Below are 21,768 nucleotides of genomic sequence, written 5' to 3' on the forward strand. Positions count from 1 at the left end.
TTGAAGCAAGTATTATTCTCCATAAGTTACTTTTATTCGTATCTGAGATATAACCCAAATATTTTAAAATTATCAATACTTATATAATTGATTTAATTATATAAGCATTTATTAAAAACATGCTAGTAAAGACTGCTCTTAAGAGGACCTGTAACTAAATTAAACTGTATTTCAGTTTTAATTTTTCATTGATATTACTTGTCTCTTAAATTTTAAAATATGTAGCATCTTTTACACATCATGGTGATATTAGAAGAATGAATCAGTGATTATTCTTCCAATGGGATAGTAAAAGACAGATCAAATCTTTTGTTTTCATTTTGGCCTAAATTCAAAATACTTTATTCCCACCTCTGAATTCATGTTATACCCTTAGTAATTACAGCTTTTGTGCAGGATCAGAAGTAATCACCAATGGATGATTGACTGCATTATACATTTGAGAATTTTTGAGTGATAGCATGTGCATACTTAGCATGTGCTAAGTATGCTGAAGGTACAGTCAGTCTGGGTTTTTTTCAGTGGTGGAGCAGCCTAAATGAACTTCAGAAAGACTTTCAGACATTTTCTAGTTTTTTTTCCCTTGTACATTGCTAATGTGTTACAATGAGCAGATTAAAAAAATATTGCTCCTAAACTAGCAGTTAAAAGTTTTAAATTTCTGGATGTACTCCTTGTCAATTGCACCACAAGCAAAGGGACCTTTCCAATAATCAGGTGTTTAAAAATGGAATCATGGGAGTGTCTCTGTGAAGCCACATTCCAGTGAAGGAACTGTTGCAGACACCGGGCTTAATAAGTCCACACAGTCATGCCGCTTTACAGTATTTTAAATGAATGTAACTTCGTGGCAACTGTAGTTAATTTTGACCTGATGATAACAGTGAAATAAGGCCAATTTATATACTAACAGGAATTTTCAATGAAGATGTTTTTATTAAACTTCTTCATGGGATAGTCACTCAGATGCCAGAAGTCTTATGATTACAGCTTGATCCAGAGGCATCTTAGGAGTCAATGCAATCTTGTACACAGTCACACTTTCCTTTAGAAGTTTTTGCACTTGGAAGTATCCATTGCTCTTGTTAGATTAGGAAAGGAAGCAAACTGGCTTTGAGCTGTGCACCTCTCTCATTTGTTTTATGATTAAAAGCCTTCATGTAGTCCTTACCTCTATTTGCAAATAGAGTCTGCTTGCTCATTGAAGTGTTCTGCTGTGCACTCGAGAATGGCTCCCTGTGGTTCGTGGCCACAAAGGAAATGCTGTGGTTCCCTGCTAAAGCTGGCAGGGTGCTTTGCAGGCTCGGGGTGCTTGTCTCCAGCAGGTGGAGTTTGTCTGCCAGCTGCCTCCCTGCAGGGCAGAATGCAGCCCGACGGATCCCAGCCACCTCCTCGCCTCTTTCTGTTTGTTTATATTCTGAAAATTATTTAGGACAAGTAGATTCATAAATGGTATTGTAAAAATAAAATTGTGGGGGTTTTATACACTTCTTTTCAGATCAAACACCAACACCAACTCGATTCTTGAAGAACTGTGAAGAAGTGGGCTTATTCAATGAATTAGCAAGTCCTTTTGAAAATGAGTTTAAAAAGGCTTCTGAAGATGACATTAAAAAAGTATGTTCAAAACATTTTTTTCCTCAGAGCTTCCACTCTTTTAGTATCAGAAATTCCATTGAAAAAGCAAACTTTGGATTTATATATTGCCTTCTAAACTATACCAGTAATCATGTTAGCTGCTTATATGTGTTGTATGTAGAGGATACAAATCTGTGATTACTCTTCCGAAGTTTAGTTTACCTGATGAATTTTTCATATTTAGCATTGATAATGGGACACATTGTCCTAATCATGTGAGTATCTAGTCTATATCTGTTGAAGTTAACCACTAGTTTTGATTGAAATTTCCTGAGGTCCTGAATAAGCAAAAAAGGAGTTTGAAAAGTAAAGTTTTTAGCAGAAAGAAAAACACCCATGAAAACAATAGTATGTGAACACAGATAATTTTGATTGGTTTTGAATACTGATGTTACTGTAAGAATCAGTCATCATGATAATGAGAATTAAGTACTGACTAAATTTTACAAAGTGCCAGTAATTTGGGTATTGTTATATTCATTATGTGTTGATTACTTTTGCCCAGAAACTGTGATTACTTTTGCCCAGAAACTGTTGATTACAACATAAAGATCTACTTATTTTTTAGTGTACAGATTGAAATATTATAAAAACTTGAGCTGTATCTGTTTAGCAACTTCATGTTTTTGTGAGGAACTTGCCATAATTTAAGTGTTACTGTTATTTATTTCTGTGCTTCCCAGTCATAACTGATTAGGAACTTAAACATTTAAATACTTATGCAAGTAAAAAATTTTGTTCAATGTCTCCTTTGACTAATTTTGTCTTTAGTTGATTACCTGGTTGACTTCTATAGGTAGTGATTAAAAATATAGGTTTATACCTATTTTTATAGGTTTTGCAGAATCAGTGGCTTCATTTTGTTTCAGTAAAGATTTTAAGAGGTATTTGTGACTAGGATGGATTGTTACCCATTCCTGTCCAAGCCTCACCCTTCCTTTGCAACAGCCATATCAAATAATGGATTTATACGTTTACTTTGTTTAGTTGCTGTATGCTGACTGTTTCTAGACCATGACATATAGTAAAATTGATTTTTGACTCACCAAGACTATTTTCTGTATAACTCACTACTGTCTTGGAGAAGGTTCTATCTATTGTAAAGTATATTAAACATTTTGTCTATTTCTTGAATTGATACTAATTTTCCAAGCTGCCCTCTGTGTTACAAGAAAAAACACAGTCCTGCCATATCTCTAGATGATTTAATAAAGTGTGGAAAAATGTACCATAATAGCACACTTTCTAGGGCATTGATGGTTGAGTTTTTTCATAGTCACTTGTGATATGAGAAGAGATTCCTCTTCTTACAGTCTTCCCTATTAGTAATATATTGCACAGGAAAGCTAGGAATTTAATTGAAAAAAAAAAAGCATTTGGAAAAACTTCTTTGGGGGAAATTTCTTCCAAAAGTATTTGGATAGCAGACTAGACAGGAATATAGGTATTCAAATCTATAGTATTGTTTTAAGTACTTTTGTAGGTCAGTTTCTTTAAGGCATTCTAGATGTCCTGGTGAATTTTACCTGTGTAGTAATATAAAATTTGCTTTTTCAATAATTATTAGCTGCAATTGAAAATGCAAAAATTTTAGGAATTTTTTAATTCTCAAGAAGAAATATTTAGTCTAACATAAGTGTTGAAAGACATCTGTGTTACTGAAGATTGGAGTTCATGTAGGTGCTGGTAACATAGCCTTGACTGATAATGCATCTGCACCTTTCAAACATCAGCACCTCTGTCTTGTAATGCGCTGATATTTCTCTTCAGTTATTTATATTTTCTCGCTCAGTTTTGTTTTTAAAACATTGACTAATTTTGTTTTACATTGTTGCTCATAGATGCCTCTAGATTTGTCCCCTCTTGCAACACCAATTATAAGAAATAAAATTGAAGAACCTTCAGTTGTAGAGACAACTCATCAAGATAGTCCTTTACCTCATCCAGAGTCTACTACCAATGATGAAAAGGTCAGAACCTTTATTTTTCTCTTCTTGGAATTTATTTTTCAACTTTCTGATCATCTGTAAATTTATTGTATATGGTGATAGCCACGCTGCAGTTGAAAGGAAGAGAGATTTCGTTTGCTACATTCCAGTGGATATATAGGTAACTTGTTAAATTCTTCAGTTAGCTTTGTTCACTAGAGTAATTGCTCCCAGTAAAGCTGGCTATCCAGTAAAGCCAGAAAAGAAATAAAATTTAAGATTTATGCTATCTTAGAAAAGACTAAAAGGGCTCTTTATTGTTGTTTATGCATCATCATCAGTAGTGATCACTTCAATGTGTGACTTGCAATGTTTTTATCTTGTGGAGCTCTGTTGAAGTTCAGAAAATGAAGCAGAATTAGGGAGTTAATTATTTCTAGTCTTCAATAAATACAAGCATTAGGAACAGACCATAATAAAGCATAGAGATGGCTCTAGTCAGTCCTTATGTGCATCTTTAGTGGGCAGTGTGTGTAGGAGAGGCTTAGGTGCCTCACTCCCAGGAATCAGCAGGACTTTTTGGGTCCCAGGTAATTCAGGCTGGAAGGGACTGCTGGATTTCCTGTCCAACATCCTGCTCAAAGCTGGGGTTGCTTCTAAGATCAGACCAAGTTACTCAGCACTTTGCACAGTCTGGTCTTGAACCCTCTGTGAGAGAGAGGCTGCCCAGCCTCAGTGCCACCTGCTCCAGTACCAGGCTGTTCCTGTGGGCAGAATGTTTTTCTTTGGATCCAGTCTGAACCTCTCTGTTTCAACTCTTATACTGCCAGAGGAACTTCTGTGAGGACAGCCTTAAGTGTGTGACCGAAGTTGTAAAGAGTTTTAATTCAGATTTGTCCTTACTAAGTTTTCCTGAGTTTCATAGTTAACAAGGATGAGTAATTGTGGTTAATCAAGGCAATCATGCAGTCTCAAAAATAGTAAAAGCATTTAAAGGACTAAGTGTAAAGAGCTGCTTGGATTAAGTGAATCATAGTTCAAATCTTGAGTCTTTATTTCAGAGGTTAGTTTATTTTTTTGCTGCAAATACCTATTCCAAGTAATCTAACTTTGGCATAAGATAATATTACTATCTTCATACAATCATGGCTCAGTATCTCATTAGCATCATTACAAGTGAAAATTCTATCTCAATGCTTAGCAGTATTTATAAACTTGTCTCAGTGATGGTGCAGTTTGGGTGTGTCACTGTGCCAGTGCTGCTGCTCAACGCCATTCTCGTGTCTGTAGAGACAAGCTGAGCAAGGCTGGAGGTGCTGCTTGGAGTGTGCAGCTCTATGTGACCTGCAGACATTGAGAAATGTGAGCAGAGTGCTGTTCAGTTAGATTTTTGTGTTTGTCTCCTTGTGCAGATGTATTGAAGGAGAGAAGGGATCTTTTCAGGACATAGATGGTTTTAACTGTAACCATTTTGTTGGCTGCATATATTTTAGTAGTCTTAAATGATTACAGCCTATTTATGTTTGTGCAAGGCAGTTCTAATTGTCCTTGTAGATGTCAAAATAATTCCTTGGACACTCTCAAGAAAAGTATGCTTAATTATTTTCCTAGCTTTGTAAGAATTCCATGAGTTCTTTTAGGCTCAGTAAGAGTTGGTACTTTGATTTGAATAGACCAAGATATCATTAGAAGTGTATAAAGTCTTTAAGCCTTAAAGTAGTAAGAGCTTTCAAACATTGTAGTTTTTATTGACAGGACTTTAAAAGGGAAACCCTCAACAGAGTTTTAAAAGTTGCTTAGTTGTTGTCAGGTAGCTAACTGCATAATTTAATTACTTCAAAACCAGTTGCTTTCTTACAGTAATAATCAAATACAGTATTAGTTCTGGCCATCTACATTTCTGTATAAAGAATTCTATCTATTTTTGATAGCATTGGAAAGTTATTGCATGAAATTTGATTTTGATTAGGGGATACTTGCAAATATGCACATCTGAGAACATTTAAAGTAACTATCCTGTTCTGTAATTTCCCATTCAGTGGGTTTTAGTTTCAAGAATAGGAATTACAAGAGTTGGAGAAGTCCTTTTAGTAAGTCTAGTACCTTTGGGTGGGCTTAGACTTCTGTCCTGTAAGGAAAGGTAGGTAAAGGTAAGGTCACTTTCATTTAATCTTATGACTGCAAATCCAACACTGTTTTTCTTGTTCTTTGGGGGAATATATTTACAATGTATTTTATTCCAGACAAAATTTATACTTAATTAGTGCAATGCATTAGTGATCAGTTAGAATCTTCCATCAGACTATTGGATCTATGGTTTTGATTTTATATGCTTATAAGAGTTCTAAAGCAATACTTCTCAAATCTGCAGCTTATGTTTTTGCCACATTGTTGCAGTAACAGGCTCCTGCATGCATTTTTCAATGTAGCAAAGAGCAAGTTAGTGTAAGGAGGAGGTTGAAAATTTTTTAATGGCTGAAGACAGCTTCTGATCTTGTAAACAAAGCATAAATGCCATTCTAATAACACAGAAACAAATGTATATGAGGTTTCCATTTTCAGAATTTTACAGATTTATTTCAGAATTTTGGACAATAATCTTTTGACTGTTGCTGAAATCTGGTTTCCATAGAACATTGTGTCTAAAAATTTCAGATTGTCCCTTTCCTGATAGGTGTTCAAGCCAGGGAAAGGTCAAGTTTTACAATTAGTATTTATTAGAACATGCATTAATTAACCTTCTGTTATGAACAGCAAAGAAGTGTTGACAGAATGCCCTCCCTTACTGTCTCACTTGTATGTAGTTACCTGCTTTCAGCAACAGCTGGGAGGCAATCCCTGCTGCTTGCCCAGGGGTAGGAGGTGCTACTGACACACCAGCAACTTCTAGGCTGGGTTCAGAAAGTGCTCAGAGTCAGGCTGACTGGGACTCTGAGGCACCTGATCTCATGAAAAATGTTCCTAGCCATGGCAGAAGGGATGGACTGGAGTGGTTTCTAAAGGTCACTTACAGCTCCAAACAATCTGTGATTCTGTGAAAGTCCTTCCAAGTGTCCATTCTTTATCGAGTGTACATATGGTCTTGTAGTCTTTGTTCACATGTGAGAACCACCATGTTATTGCTTGAATTGTGCAGCTTGTTCATGCTAGCAGACAGATTCAGCTGGTTCTGAGCTCTGAATTTCCCACAGTCAAGCAGTTCATTCTCATTTATATTCTCCCTGTGACTCCTGAATAAGATCTGTAAGATGTTATACCAAGTTCCTTGCTTGTAAAGAAGTGTTTCATCCTGTACTAACAATGTGATTGGGCTTTTTTTCTGTTTCCAGAATTCTGTACTAGTTGTCTTCTTATTACTGAATGCTCATCTGTAGTGCTAAGAACTGTCAAATATTATACCCCAGATTGATACTAAAACAATTTCACTTTCCTCAGCACAGCTCACTGTTATTCTCCAAAAACTCTCATTCACTGTGAATAGTCTTTTAGGTCCCTTGGGAAAAAGCATGAATGAACTAGTGAACCCTGATGACAAATCTAGCCTCTGAGCTTTCGGAAGGAGAAAATTTCATCATCTCAAGTCTTTTCTTTTGTAAAGCCCACAGTTTGCCAGCAAGCTTACCGTTGTATGAATTGCTCAGAGGTTCCCACACATTTGTGCATTAATATATAAAATACAAGCAATCTGCTTAGAGAGCTCAGAGTCTACTACTTAAAGCTTTGTGGATAAATTTTCAAAACTCAAGCTTCATTCAAAGAAAATAATAACCAGTGCAGTCTGACACAGGTATAGAGATTTCTCTTTGAATTACTGTTTACCAGCAGAGCAACTAAAGTTTGCTGGTCTTAAAAATGTGATTTTATGTATCATTGATTGCAGTAAGCATTGTCAAAAAAATAAGACTTCGCAAAAAGTCTGTCTGAAGGTAAATTGAAGTCCGGCAATATCGAGTTTCCTGAGAAGGAAGGCATTGGTTACAATAAGGCCTTTCTGGGTTTTCAGAAACAGCAAATAGAGTAAGCATTCAATTGATAATGTGCTTTACCTGGTTGCTAAGCTAAGAGCTATAGGGATTTCTGTCTACTCTTTACTTGCACCTAAGAAAGTTCAGTTTCTGTGCTCAAATATACAGGATGTGCATGTATTTTGCAGAGCTCTGAATATAACATTCCAAGTACTCTTAATCACTCTGGTTAGAGAGCTACAGAAAAAGGGTCAAAAATTTTTTTTGTTGTTATTGTTTTTACTGAACCATAAATGTCATGTTTCTCTTGTTTAAATCCAGAACAATGGACTGAAACTGAAATGTACATAAGGACATCATAAAACATTTTCCTTATTCGGAATGTGGGTAAACATGATGGTGCTGGTAGTACCATGGGTTTCTTGGGGAAAAAAATTAAAATCTGATCAAAACTGAATTAGAAGCAATAAGAAATAATAGTAGCCTTAGAATAAATTGGGCCAGGTTTGTCGTAAAAGTAAAATCACTGTTGTTAAACCAGTTTTACTTTGGTGGTTTAAATGATTCATCCAGAGGGAGTTTTTTTGAATGTTTTTAATTGTATAACTGATTCTATTTGCATAATGTTACAGAAATTCTGATTTGTTCCATCAAACTGCATTCATTTAACAGTTGGAATTAGTGGTCTGTAATTGTATTTTACAAACTGATGAAGCTTTATTTTTCCTCAGGAAGTGTCACTGCAGCAGACTGCACAGCCTACATCAACAATAGTTCGTCCAGCATCACTCCAGGTTCCCAATGTACTGCTTACGAGTTCTGACTCAAGTGTTATTATTCAGCAGGCAATACCATCACCAACTTCTAGTACTGTTATCACCCAGGCTCCATCATCTAACAGACCAATAGTGTAAGTTACATAAATCTTAGTAAAACGTTTTCTTGCAGAATTTGAAAATCTGATTTACTTTCAGTTACTGTTTCTGCAGTTAATATATGAATTTGAGATGCTTTGGTGTAATGTGGTGCTTTACTACACATGAAACATTGGACTTTCACTACATGTGAGATATAATGCCATGTTCTCCACATCACTAAGTTCATATTTTTGATCTCCAAATAAATTATACATTACACCTATAAAGAAACAAACCAATTTAAAATAATGTGTAAACTTGTTCTTTTCTCTGGATAAGTTTTCTTTTATATAGTTCATTCCTTTTTCAGTCCAGTTCCAGGTCCTTTTCCTCTGCTGTTACATCTTCCTAATGGACAAACCATGCCTGTTGCTATTCCTGCATCTATCACAAATTCTAATGTGCATGTCCCTGCTGCAGTTCCAGTAAGTAAGCATGATGCTATATTAATTTGAAAGTGGAGCAGATTTGCATAAGTGCAGCATAGAACTTAGTTTTAAGCACCTTGATAGCTGTTTTGGCTTCAGAGGGTAGTGCTGTCAAATGCTCTCTATTATGATAACATACTCAGGTTTTCTTCATTTTTATACTTTATCTGGTCAGCTTGTTAGACCTGTCACCATGGTGCCTAGTATCCCAGGAATCCCAGGGCCTTCCTCCCCACAGCCAGTGCAGTCTGAGGCTAAATTGGTAAGTGAAAAACTCCATTATTCCTCAAGAAGAATAACTTGAGAAATTAATTACATTCTATTGCTTTTTAAAACAGCTTTAGTTTTCTTTTATTAGTCTAAATTCTGCAAATACAAATTTAATAAAACCAGAAAAATAACAGCTGCATTTATTTTACAGTTCTTTCCAATTCCAGCCTGTGTTAGTTCTGTTCTTAATGGCCATTTTTATTTTATTTTTAGTCATTCTTTTAAATAAACTTTCTAACTAAACTACTTCTTACTTCTTGTATCAGAGGATCAGAAATGCTAGCTGGGAGAAAGACAAGATTAGTAGCATGTGAACATTTCTTTCAGAGAAGCAGAATGTTTCTGCCTAAAAGAAGGATATTTCTTAAACTAAGAAAAATATGGGTTTTTTAATGTTTTCAGACTCCCAACTGAATATAATCCATTTGGCAAGAGTTTTGCAATTAAATATGTAGTACTCATGTAGTTAACAAATTATTCTGTGTGGAGGTTGTTTCTGTTGTGTTGGGCGTTTTTGGGGGGAGTTGAGAATTATTTGGAAAATGTCTAAAACAAGCAAAAGATGGGTTTGGTTTTTGTTTGACTGGAGGGGTTGTTCTTTTTACTGAATATTAGTGACCATTTAAGATGGTAGTTTGAATTTATCAATTTATTGAAATATTTTATACAGCATTAGGCAGTCGCTTCTTTTTTTTCTGTCTTGTTTGTTCCAACTGTTCTAAAGCAATAGAAGATCTATTATTAAACAATAATTAACCCATTTATATATTTGCACGATGCCTCCATGAACAGTATCTATCCTGTGAAATAGTGTTCCTCTTTCTTCAGCTCTTGCTTTGTACTAAAAGAGAATCAGGAACACCTGCTAGATAAAATACATTTTTCTGCATTGATAATGGTAAGTGGGAGGATGCCCTTAACATTCTTAGATATCTCATTTATCTTGATCTAAACCTGTGGGCTTTCTTTCCTTATCTGTTTTCCCTTCTCAAGCCCCAGTATGAGAAACAGTGAGTCTGGTTTTTCTGGAGTAAAGGGATTCCCACAGAGTGAGCACACCTAGACCACATTCACCAAATACTGAAACTGCTGTGGAGAGGTGCACTGACTCTGCCTGATGCTCTCAGGTCTTCCTTCATTTCCCTGCTCTGCTGAGCACAATGACTTCTGAAATAGTGTAGAGGAGGACATAAGGGAAGGAGGTCTGTTTTTGTGCATCCTTGTCTCCCTGGGAATGGGAAAAGCAATCTTTTAATACCTCAGAAAATACTTAAATGTAACCAGCTCTTACAAAATTAATTTACCTTAAATCCAGGAGAGAAGAATGTAAAACAAGTGAAAGCAAGAACTGTTTTCTCCAAACCTGAACATGTTTTAGAGTCAGGAGACTCCACTCTGAATTCTGTTTGAAATCCAGGAGGAATTGGTTCCAAATAATTTTTTAGATGGGCTAGAAATTAGGTTTTTAAGTGTATTGCTGAGTGATTTTCTCTTAAAGTGATTTAAAGGCAGAGAGGAAACACATGTGTGTGGTGAAGACTTTGATCTCACATTGGAAGAAGCAATCACTCAAATGCAAAGGAAAACAAAGATCATTAGACTTAAAATTTAACAGTCTCATTAGCCTTCTCGTTACAATTTAGCTAATATATGCACTTCAGTGATTGCTTTTTTTTTTTTTAAGTGAGACTGTAAAAAGGGTATTTGCAGTATTTCCTTTCCTTGTTGCTTAACATCAAGCATGAGCAGAATTCAAGAATATCAGAATTATGTATATTTCTTATGCTCATTTACTTTTATATTGTGCCTATTCACAAAAATAAAAAACCTAATTTCTTATCCCCCTGAAAGTAAAAGCAATTTAATGAGAAACTTAATGTTTATGTAGAAAAGCCTCCAAGAGTAAGAGTAATTCACTGTGCCATGGGATGCATTGTTGGCAGATACGTGATGGTTTATTAACTGCAAAGTTCAATTTAATTTTTTAATTCAAATCTTTGTGATATCAAACCCTTTTTTTCATGTCTCTCTTAAAAATAGTTTTGCTTGCTGCATACTAAATTCTGTGAAGGTCTGCAGAGCAGGTTTATTTTTCACTTGTATTCCTGGTTAAGCCAAGAGAAGACAATATTTAGTTTTACAGCTCACTTTTCATTTCATTAATAGTTCACATTTAATGTTGAAAAATAAGCTAATACACTGAAATTTAATAAATGAACACTATATGCTTCATGTATTAATGGTATACTGCAATTTGTGGATTGATTGGTATGGTTAAGTTAGCTGAACTCTGGAAACATGCCCTGTGTCCTTTTGCCTATTATGGCCACATTTCTCCTTCATGTTGGGAGGCAGTTCTGAAGGGCAGAGGAGTCCAGGACATCTTTTAAGAAGTAAATCTTAAAGGTGCAGGAGCAGCTGTTGCCATGTGCTGAAAGATGAGCCAGCAGTGAGGGTTGGCCTGGCTGAACAGAGAGCCTTGGCTGGAACACAGGAGAAAAAGGGAAGTGTGTGACCTGTGGGATGAGGGACCTGCAGCTCAGGACTAGGTGGATGTTGGGAAGTTATGCAGGGCCAAAGCCCAGCTACAACTTAATCTGGTTACTCTGTAAAATATAACTAAATATATTTCTCTAAGTACATCAGCAACATAAGGACATCCAAGGAGAATCTCCATCCTTTATTGGATATGAGGGGAAGCATAGAGGCAAAAATGAGGAAAAAGCAGAAGTACTTAATGGGTTTTTTTTGCTTCAGTCTTTAGTAGTAAGACTAGTTCCTCTCTGGGTACCTTGAGCTGGAAGACAGCCATGTGGAGGAGAGCAAAGCCTCTCTAATCCAACCTGCTACAGCCCTAAGACACACAGAAGGTTATGGGGCTGGATGGGATCCCTAGGGTACGGAGGGAGCTAGGGAAGAAGCTCAGTAAAGCCACTTGACATCATTTACCAGCAGCCCTGGCTAGCTGGGGAGGTCTCAAGTGACTGGAGGTTGGTAAATGTGATGCTCATCTTCAGGAGGGGCTGTAAGGAGGATCCAGGGAACTGCAGGCCTCTCAGCTTGACCTCTGCACTGAGGAAGGTCATGGAGCAGATGATCTTGATCATCATAGCACACACAGAACAGGCAGGATGAGATCCAGCCAGCATGGATCTGGCGCAGGCAGACTGCTTGACTGACCTGCTTGGCTTCTGTGACAAGGTGACCTACTTATGGTGCATGAGGAAAATGCTGTCAGTGTTGTCTACATGGACTTCACTAAAGGCTTTGACACTGTTTGCCACAGCATTCTCCTGGGGAAACTGCTCGTGGCTTATACAGATGCAGTCTGCTGGGTAAAAAATTGGCTGGATGGCTGAGTCCAAAAAGTGGTGGTCAATGGAGTTAAATCCAGTTGGTGGCCAGTTTCAAGCAGTGTTCCCCAGGGCTCAGTGTTGGGGCCAGTTCTGTGTAGTATCATTATCACTGGTCAGGACAGGGGAATGGGTGCTCCCTCAGTCAGTTTACAGATGGCACCAAGCTGGGCAAAAGTGTTGGTGTGCAAAAGGGTAGGAAAGCTCTGCAGAGGGATCTGGACAGGCTGAATCAGTGGGCTGAGGCCATGTGTATGAGGTTCTACATGGCAAATGCCAAGTCCTGCTCTTGGATCACAGCAACCCCAGGCAGTGCCACGGGCTGTGGACAGGGTGGCTGGAAAGCTGTTTGTTGGGACAGGACCTGGGTGTGCTGGTCAGCAGCCAACTTAACATGAACCAGCAGTGGCCAGGTGGCCAAGAAAGCCAGTGGCATCCTGGCTTGTATCAGAATCAGCAATAGTGACAAGCAGAACCAGAGCAGGGATTGTTCCCCTGTGGCCTAGACAGCCAGTGGCATCCTGGCTTGTATCAGGATCAGCAATAGTGTGACAAGCAGGACCAGGGCAGGGACTGTTCCCCTGTACTCGGCAGGGGTGCAGACACACCTCGAGTTCCGTGTTCAGTTCTGGGCCCCTCACTGCAAGGCAGACATTGAGGTGCTGGAGCATGTCCAGAGAAGGGCAGGGGAGCAGGTGAAGGGTCGAGAGAGAAAGCCCTTTGAAGAGTGACGGAGGGGGCTGGAGCTGTTTAACCAGGGGAAAAGGAAGCTCAGGGGGGATCTCCATGCTCTGTACAGCTACCTGTAAGAAAGGTGTAGCCAGGTGGGACTCGGCCTCTTCTAAACAGCAACTGATAGAATGAGAGAAAACTGCCTCAAGTTGCACCAGGGAAGGTTTAGATTGGACTTCTAGGAAAAATTTATTCTCTGAAAGGGTTGTCAAGTATTAAACAGGGTCCCCGGGGAAGTGGTGAAGTCACCATCCCTGGAGGTGTTTAAATGACATGGAGATGTGACACTTAGGGCCATGGTTTAGTGGTGGACTTGGCAGTTCTGGCTTAATGGTCAGACTTGATCTTAAAGGTCTTTTATAACCTAAACAATTTTATGAACCTATGAAGTCTGTCAGCAGTGTATTCTTAGTGTATTTTGAACAAAAAGCCCGATGAAGGGTTGAAGCTGTGATGTTTCCTTTCACAGCATTCCCAGGAGTATAGATATTTGGAATTGTTTTGACTGCTGCTTTATTTCTTACTTATTATTTGAGGAAAGTTTTTGTTGTTCTTTATAGACGGACCTTGTAATCTCATGGAATGTTTGTATTGCTTTATAAAATGTAAGAGGAGAATATGTAGCAAATACGAAAAAACATGCAGGAATAGATTCCTAACTAACTTCCCTAACTTCCTTGGGTATTTAAGTAAGCATTGTATTGTATGGGATGCAGAGTTTGGAAAGTTAACATGGTTTATTTATATCTCCAAAGGGTTTGATCATATGTGGTGTTGGCAGTAGTTGTTTGAGCCTCTCCTGTGTTGAAGGACCATACTTGCTATTATGGTGTTGTGCATTTTCTGCTATCATACCACAATGCTATTTCAAGGTTTTCTCAGTTGACACAGATCTAATAACTTCAGAAGTTGAGTAAAATTCCTGAAAAACTGGTTGTAGTAAATTTAATGTGAAATGGCACCACATTGTTGTATTGTTATCAGATCTGGAGCTGTCCTGTGTAGAAGTACAGCTCTTTTTTTCGGATGAAATACCTGCCACAAACCACTTTCTTTTGTGCTCTGTGCCTTTCTTTGCAGAGCTTATTTCCGCATATTTCAAGGAGCTAACACATTTTAGAAGTTTATAGTTATTTTCTTAACTTTGTGCTCTGATTACATTCCTCATTCATTTCACTCTTACTTGCTTACTAAAGGCTACTGTTGTATAGACTTTTTTCAAGTGAACATGAGATTGATAAAAGTCAAATTAGAGATTGCAGGGCTTCTTTCCTAATGCTCTGAAATTTAAATATGAATTTAGATAACTTCATTTTTGTATTTGAATTAACATGAGAAGAACAAATTTTTATTTTGATGAATACCTGTTGTTCCGTTACGAGTTGCCAAATTGTACAAAGAAGAAGTGTATTTCTTCTTTATAATTTCATGAGTGAACTTTAGTAAACAAATTGATATTTTCATTTCCAAAATCTAAAACTTAAAATAACTGGCAGGAGATGTCTTTGGTAGTGGACATTGGATGCCTTCCTATAGCATAGTTAAAATTTTTCTTTAGCTGTCCTAGAAGTCGTAGAACCCTTTAAGGATAAAGGAACTGAGGCACTTGCTGAGAATTTTTTCCCACAATGGACAACTTTTGGAGACTTTTATTTTTGCAAATGGTCTCTCTTGCAGCTTTTGAAAGGATTTTTTTATTAGGGATGTCCACGTTTAATGCATAATAATGAAAACTGTGTATTTATTTCTATGTTCAATAAAGTTTTCAGTCTCAAGTGTCAAACTCCTTCAGCGTGGCAGTTTTGGTTATTGATGCGAAGCAAGTTACTGAGATGTCACTTCTCAAACTCTGTTTGTTCTTTGCTGAAATGCTCTTTTCTCTGCTTACTGGTCAAGTTGCCTGACATTAAATGATTGTATGAATTCCATAGAGGAGCAGTGGTATGTGGGAACAGGTTCACTAAGTGAAATAGCAGATAGAAAAATGTATACCAACTACAAGGACTAATAACTGGGAAGAAAAAATAGTAATTAAAAAAAGGAATGCATAAAAGTGACGACAGACAAAAATTTAAAAATTGTATGTGCAGTGAGCCAAATCCTTATGACTGGTGACATTCTTGCAAGAGGCTCTCAGCTGAAACAGTTGACCTTAAGTGAAAGATTGCATTAAGCACAGTCTTAGGGTCTCTGTCACTACAGAAACATATACAGTGCTTGATGTGTTCCAGTGCTGTGAAAGAATTGCATGAAATCAGATTGCATTTTAATTTTGTTGCCCCAGTATTGAATTTATTGTAGTGAACAGAGCTGGTCCATTCACAGCTGTGAAAGGCACTGTTACTATCGTTTTGAACATTCTTGGATCCTTTTTCTCTCCTGCTTGTAGAACTGAAGTACAAAATGACTAGAGATTTTATTCAGAGACAGCCTTGTCTTTTACTGCTACTATTTTGAAAATATTCTTACATCTTATACTAAGAATGACGTTCAGTAGGAGTAAAAATGAGTTTCAGATTTCTGTGGCACACTTAATATAAATTGTCAGTTTTTCTGACATGATTCCATGTTTGTCAGTGTGCTAAGGAAACTAACTTTCACTTACTTAAGTAAAATCATATGTATGTCAATTTTGTGGTATTTTTAGGCTTAGAAGTAGATGCAATAACTGTCTTTAAAAAAAGCCAAAAAACTTAAAACTCCCAAAAAACTTCCTCACTAAGATAAGGATGCATGATTTTAAATAACTGTAGAATTGCTTCTGATGTTCTTATGAGGAGATCTATAATTGTATGCTTTCTGTGTATGGAACATGAGCCTCGATTTGCAGCTGTAAAACATCCTTTTTGAGAGTGCAGCTTGTGGGTGCAAACTTAGCATTCAGACTGTTCAGCGTGGATTGCAGAAGTTTCTGAAGAATTTCAAAATCGCTTTAATGTGGAATGTTTCCCTCTGTCTCCTCCTTCCCATGCAAAACTTTTTGTCACAATATAAAAAATACCTTGCACTCGGTAGGCAACCAGTAGACTTTTTGCAGGAGGTTTCTACTGAGAAGTGACAGAGGGCAGCTTGGCAAATGTTCAGAAACCAACATTAACTTGCTGGAGCCCGGCATGGGACCTTGTGTTCAGCAGAATTCTTCTGACCTGTCTCTCTGCATGCCGAGCTAATCAGCAAACACCTAATGAGCCTACTCTAAAGAAACAGACCCTCTCACAACCTACTTCATTTTCATATGTTCTCTGGGGGTGGAGAGACAAGACTTCATAAGGACTGATGATGCTGCAAAGACCACAATAATGATAATTAACTTGCTGAATTTAGAAGATTATGCTGTTAATTAGTTGCAAAATAAAGATAAGTAATAGAGGAGCAGATGGTAGGATAACACCCAGGAGAAGGAGGGTTATTACTCTGATGAGCTTTTGTGTCAGATATGAAATATGGATCTGAGTTTTTCACAAATTGTTTCTGGAGTATATTATCTTGTTTCTGTGAGCTCTTGATGGAATGATCCAGTCCTACCAAATTTTGACAGATGTGGTGAGGATTTGTTTTCAAGGATATACATGAATGATAAAACCTTGCTAATCAAGATTTTAAAAGCTATTAACCTATCTGGTTAGTTCACCTATAACCAAATAATAACAAAAAACATCAGTTGTCATCAAGTTTTTCCACATAAAATGCTTATATACATTTATTCTAATATATGTATCTGTATTCTTGATTGTTAAAAATGAGATTCTCATTGAATTTGGGGTAACGGTCATAAGAAGCACAACACTCATTTAGTATTTTACTCCAGCATTACCTTTTAAAATATGAAACTTATTAAACACACAAGCTGGAAATCTCCTTGTGAAAATCTGTAAATATTCTTCAGATTTTCACAATGTGTCTGCATTTGTGGATTATTGATTCCTAACTACTTTAATTTCAACTTTCAAACTTTGTAATTTGAAATTAAATTTAATTATTTCCTATTTGTGTTTTCATAGTACATTACATTTAACAATCTAATCCTCAAAAAGAGTTTGTTCACTTATGAATTTACAGGATATAATGTTTAAATGTTGGCATTACAGTAAGTAAAGTCCAACCTTTGTTTGCACATCCCAGTGCAAACTCATCAATTACCATGCGAACCCAATACACGTCATTTTTGAGATGGTAACTTTGAAATCTCTCTTAGTATGACAGCTTGAAGTAGAAGAAAGTGTACCCTTTAACTGATTTGTACTTTCACTGCTCTCTTGATTAGGACTGATGAAAATTTGTCACATCTTGCCTAACAACAAGTTACGATACAAGAGATACTTCTGAAGTTACTCAAGTCATAAATGAAAATAAACTGCAAAAAATCTTACCTTAGTAACATACAGAAAAGTTATTGTCATATTGGTATTAAATACTTGCTAGTTTCTTTAGAAAACCATTATTTTTAAAACTGACTTGGATGTGATATGTTTCCCTAGTAGTCCTGGTAGTGGTTGCGTAGAAGATTTTACAATTTAGACACCAGGGTTACTTAAAGAGAGAGAGGAATCAGCCATCAACTTTGCAGTTAGATCATGGAGTTTGGTTTTAGTAGTTTTAGTTAGACATTTAGAAAATACTGAGGCCTGCTGGAGACAGGGACTGAAATGTTTTTGTTAGCTTGTTTTTCCAAGGAGAATTAGGAAGGTACAAGTCAATTCTTGAGTTTAATTAAAGTGTTAACTATCTAAGGGCTTTCAGAGTGTTGTTAATATACTAAAAGTTATGGACATATTATCTTAATTTTTTTATTATCCTGATCTAATGCTTGCAGCTATCCTAAATTTTTGTTGTTGAATTTGAGCACTGGAAACTGCTGTAAATTTGGTTTGTGTAATTTTCTTAAGTGTCTTCTTTATTCTGGGAAACTTAGGAAGTTGATACAGTAAATGAGGTGAGGAGCAACAGCTAATTTAGCTGTTGGGATTAACTCCTAATTTTCATGTGCACTTGAATGGTTCCTAACTGATGTAATATGCTGCTAATTCAGTCCAGAGCAATCTCTACAGAATAGACTTACTACAGAAGTCACTGGCTAAAGATTCCTTAATAGCAGGCCAGTAGAGGAGGGTTGGAGTTTCTTGGTTCTCTTTGTAGCCCTCAGTTAGGATACCTACTGGTGCTTGGTATGTGCTACCAAATCCATGCAGTTGATGGTAACTTGCCATATTTCAGACATGAAAATATTTTGCAGTTTTGACAGAGATAATCTGCAATCTGTTGTTTTAATTGTAGCATAGGATCCAGGAAAGCCTGTCACCATGGAAGGTAGCAGAGAGCTGTTACTTTACTTCACTGACTTAATTGTTGGTGACATTGGATACTACACTTTATAGAGAATATCTACATAAATAGGTGCAAAGTTTTCTGTTTATCTTGAGCTGGCCAAATGCTGCCTCTCTCTAGTATTGTTAAGATATCCTAGTAATGTTGGTATGTGGGTGACACTTTGTTCATATTTCAAAGTATGATGTTACAAGATATCAGAATTTCCACAAACTTTTGTGTTTAAGTCATTAATCTCTTAAACTTGTATTGGATTCTTAAAAAATCTGGTACTCAGTAGAAAAACATTTTCTACCACCATTTCTCTAGTAAGGTAAATTCTTCAGTAAAACCAAAAAAATTAATGATAAATTATACAGTACTCATGGAAATTTAAGAAAGAATCTGGAATTACAAGCAGTTGTATCTGCTGAAATTGGACACTTTATCACTTAAGATTATGAAATAGTTTAAAATGGAATGTATTATATTACAGTTTTAATAGATTTCACCAAAAGTTGAATGAAGTGTTTTTCAACAGGCAGTCAGTAAAGTGCTCTGAAATCATCCATCAGGTTGTCAGTAACTCTTGGGTATATTAGATACAGCTGAACTTGCACATTACTGTTCTTCATAGTGGCTGTCTGCAGTAAAGGAAGAACATGAAACCTTTTACCAGTTTTTTACTGCAAAGTAGCATGCTGTAGTAGTTATCTTGCATATTTCTACATAAATAATCTTTGCATATAACCTGAAGCTTCTTAGTGTTTAGATGTTTGTTTCAGCAAAGATCTTGGCTTTTATCTAATTACCCATAGGAAGGATTGCAGAAGTGAGTATTTGTAAAGACCATGAATTAGTGGAGGCATAACAAGCTATTTAAAAATGAATAGAGATAGAGAACACCAGAATTTTTCAAGTGGAAAGATGCTTGTGTTCTGGTTGTTCCCTATTTTCTTTCATGTGTCATCGTTACTCTTCTGGTACTACCACCTTCTGTTTATGGCCTTCCACTCATCTGTTTGTGAGCACAGTTCACTACAGATGAGGCTTTCTGCTTACTTCTCCATACAGTTTACCATCCTTCCCTTCCTGGGATCTTATGTAAATCTCATTGCTCTTATAATGACTGCAGAAATTTACCCCCCTGTTTTTAGGTATATACATAGGTCACTTTTGAAAGCCTGTAAAAAGAAACACCTGTTTATGAGTTGGCGTTCCTGTTTCCAAAGTGGAAGTAACTGCTTATATAAATGATTAATCACTCAAGCTAGCATGATAGAATATTTCTATTTTTTTTTTTCTTTATTTTCTGCTTTCAGAGATTGAAAGCAGCCTTGACCCAGCAGCACCCTCAGGTAACAAATGGAGATACTGCCAAGGGACATGCAAGTGGGTTGGTTAGGAGTCAGTCAGAGGAACCACGACCACAGTCACTCCAACAGCCTGCAACTTCAACAACTGAAACACCGGTATGACAGGAGGGGCACGTGTCTCCTACCTCCTCCTTTCATTTTGCAAATACATATATTTTTTTCTATACTCTTGGTCTGTAAAATAGAGATTACAGACTCCTCTTTTAATCAATAGCTCTATAGCAGTAAAATGTTTTCAGGTCTTACATGTTCTTAATTGCTTCTAAAATCTATTATCCAAGATGATGATTTCAAAACAGGTAGTATCTATCTGCTCAAATTTAGAACTAAGTCCTGATTTCTGAATTCATTGTTAAGAGATTCTGTGATAGCTGAAATTTTTACAGCTGGTCAATATATATATATATGAAAAAGTAAGTGTTTTTGTTTTGTGTTTCTCTTGAATCTGTTTTATGTTTATTATATTTTTGTCTCGCAAGTGTGCGTAGAATTTTTTTTATTGCATCGGTATCATGCTTGTGTTAATTTGCTTGAAGGATCTTTTCTGGGCTGCCACAGGAAGAGTTTCATCTGTGTCATTAAGGGTACTTCATCATCTCAGGCTCTGGAAGGGGGGCTCTGGTTTTAGGTGTGTTTTGTTATCCTTTTGGGATGATGGATCAGAACAGGGCAGTAAAAGACAAAACCTCTAAGTCAGACTGGAAGTGGGCCTGCTGCTGGAGGAAAGATGCACTTCCTGGTGAATCCTGGAGGATTGCAGCTGTTCTGTTTCTAAAAACCTCTTGTAATGTGTTTTCAAAATGCTTATAAAAATCTCAAAGAGATATTTTCAGAATTCATAGCATAATATTAATTTTATAAAAGCTGGCCCAGAACTGACAGGACGTATCTGCAGTGAAAGCCTCAGATTCTTACCCTGGCCAGTGAAATCAAATAATGTATCAAAACAAATATGTTTGGAACAGAACAGGGGAAAAAAGTGACCCACTGTAAAAAGATAACTTTCTTAAAGCTGCTCTTTCCCCGTACTGCCTTGAGGTTTTCTAAAGAATATTTTTCAAAATATCACATAGCAGAATTTTCAAGATGAAAATTGCTGTTTGATTGTCTTAGAGTTATTTTACAATTAGTATTAATCAAAAATAGCAAGTGTTTCATTCTTAAAACACTGATATGAGTTCCCAGGGGTTTTTTATTCTTAGCTATTTAGAATTAATGCCAAATTTATATGCCAGCTGATACATGTTTGGAGTTTTTAATTTAAAAATAGAACTTTCTTGCTGTGCAGGACTGAATGTGGAGATGCACCTTTGAATGTCATGTGGACAGTTATGTTCTATCTTATCTCTTTAAAGGATTTTAAGACCCATTATATTGTTACATTAAATCATTGTCTAGGGTCTGTATACAACTGTAAAATGAGTATAATTTAAAGTAGTGAAGTATTTTGATACTGTCATGTAATGTGGGTAGATTAAGGGAAATTGTTACTCAGTGGTGGGGAACACATGAATGAGTAGGAAAGGAAATTGCTGTCTGGAGATCCAGGGATCAGAGAGTCTCAGCACTGCCAGCATTTGTCAAGCAGCTTCTGTGTAGTGGGCATAAGCAATTGTGTCATTTTTCAGTTGTGACTAGGTGTGTGTGGGAAGAGTCAAAAATAGAAAATTCATTTCCTACTAAATGTAGCTTGAAAGCTATTTTGGATGCAATATGTTAATGTAAGATGATCAGGAGAGGAAGTATGGGTAAAAGATTTAAAAACATCACTGTAGAGTTAAATGGGCACAGCTTTCACCTGAGTGTATTTAGAAATGCCCTGAATGCTTTTCTCAGGATGTGCTGGCTGTTTACACC

The 21,768-nt window shown here is 36.7% G+C and overlaps 1 protein-coding gene across 6 annotated transcripts in view; it reads left to right on the forward strand.

Moving 5' to 3' along the window:
• The window catches only part of ATF2 (activating transcription factor 2), a 48,603-nt gene that overhangs the window by 11,673 nt on the left and 15,162 nt on the right, over positions 1-21,768 (forward strand). For 5 of the 6 annotated variants that reach the window (XM_054277640.1, XM_054277643.1, XM_054277642.1 and 2 more), the window contains 6 exons: positions 1,499-1,617; positions 3,480-3,608; positions 8,263-8,441; positions 8,759-8,873; positions 9,052-9,138; positions 19,858-20,007. In XM_054277640.1, coding sequence (XP_054133615.1) covers positions 1,499-1,617; positions 3,480-3,608; positions 8,263-8,441; positions 8,759-8,873; positions 9,052-9,138; positions 19,858-20,007 — 779 coding nt within the window. The remainder of the gene's footprint in view (positions 1-1,498; positions 1,618-3,479; positions 3,609-8,262; positions 8,442-8,758; positions 8,874-9,051; positions 9,139-19,857; positions 20,008-21,768) is intronic. The other variant, XM_054277646.1, reaches the window with a different exon arrangement.

Source organism: Melozone crissalis, unplaced genomic scaffold, assembly GCF_028551555.1.
Source record: "Melozone crissalis strain CALT ecotype California unplaced genomic scaffold, PUWL_Pcris_2 ptg000023l_1, whole genome shotgun sequence".
NCBI classification, from domain to species: Eukaryota; Metazoa; Chordata; class Aves; order Passeriformes; family Passerellidae; genus Melozone; species Melozone crissalis.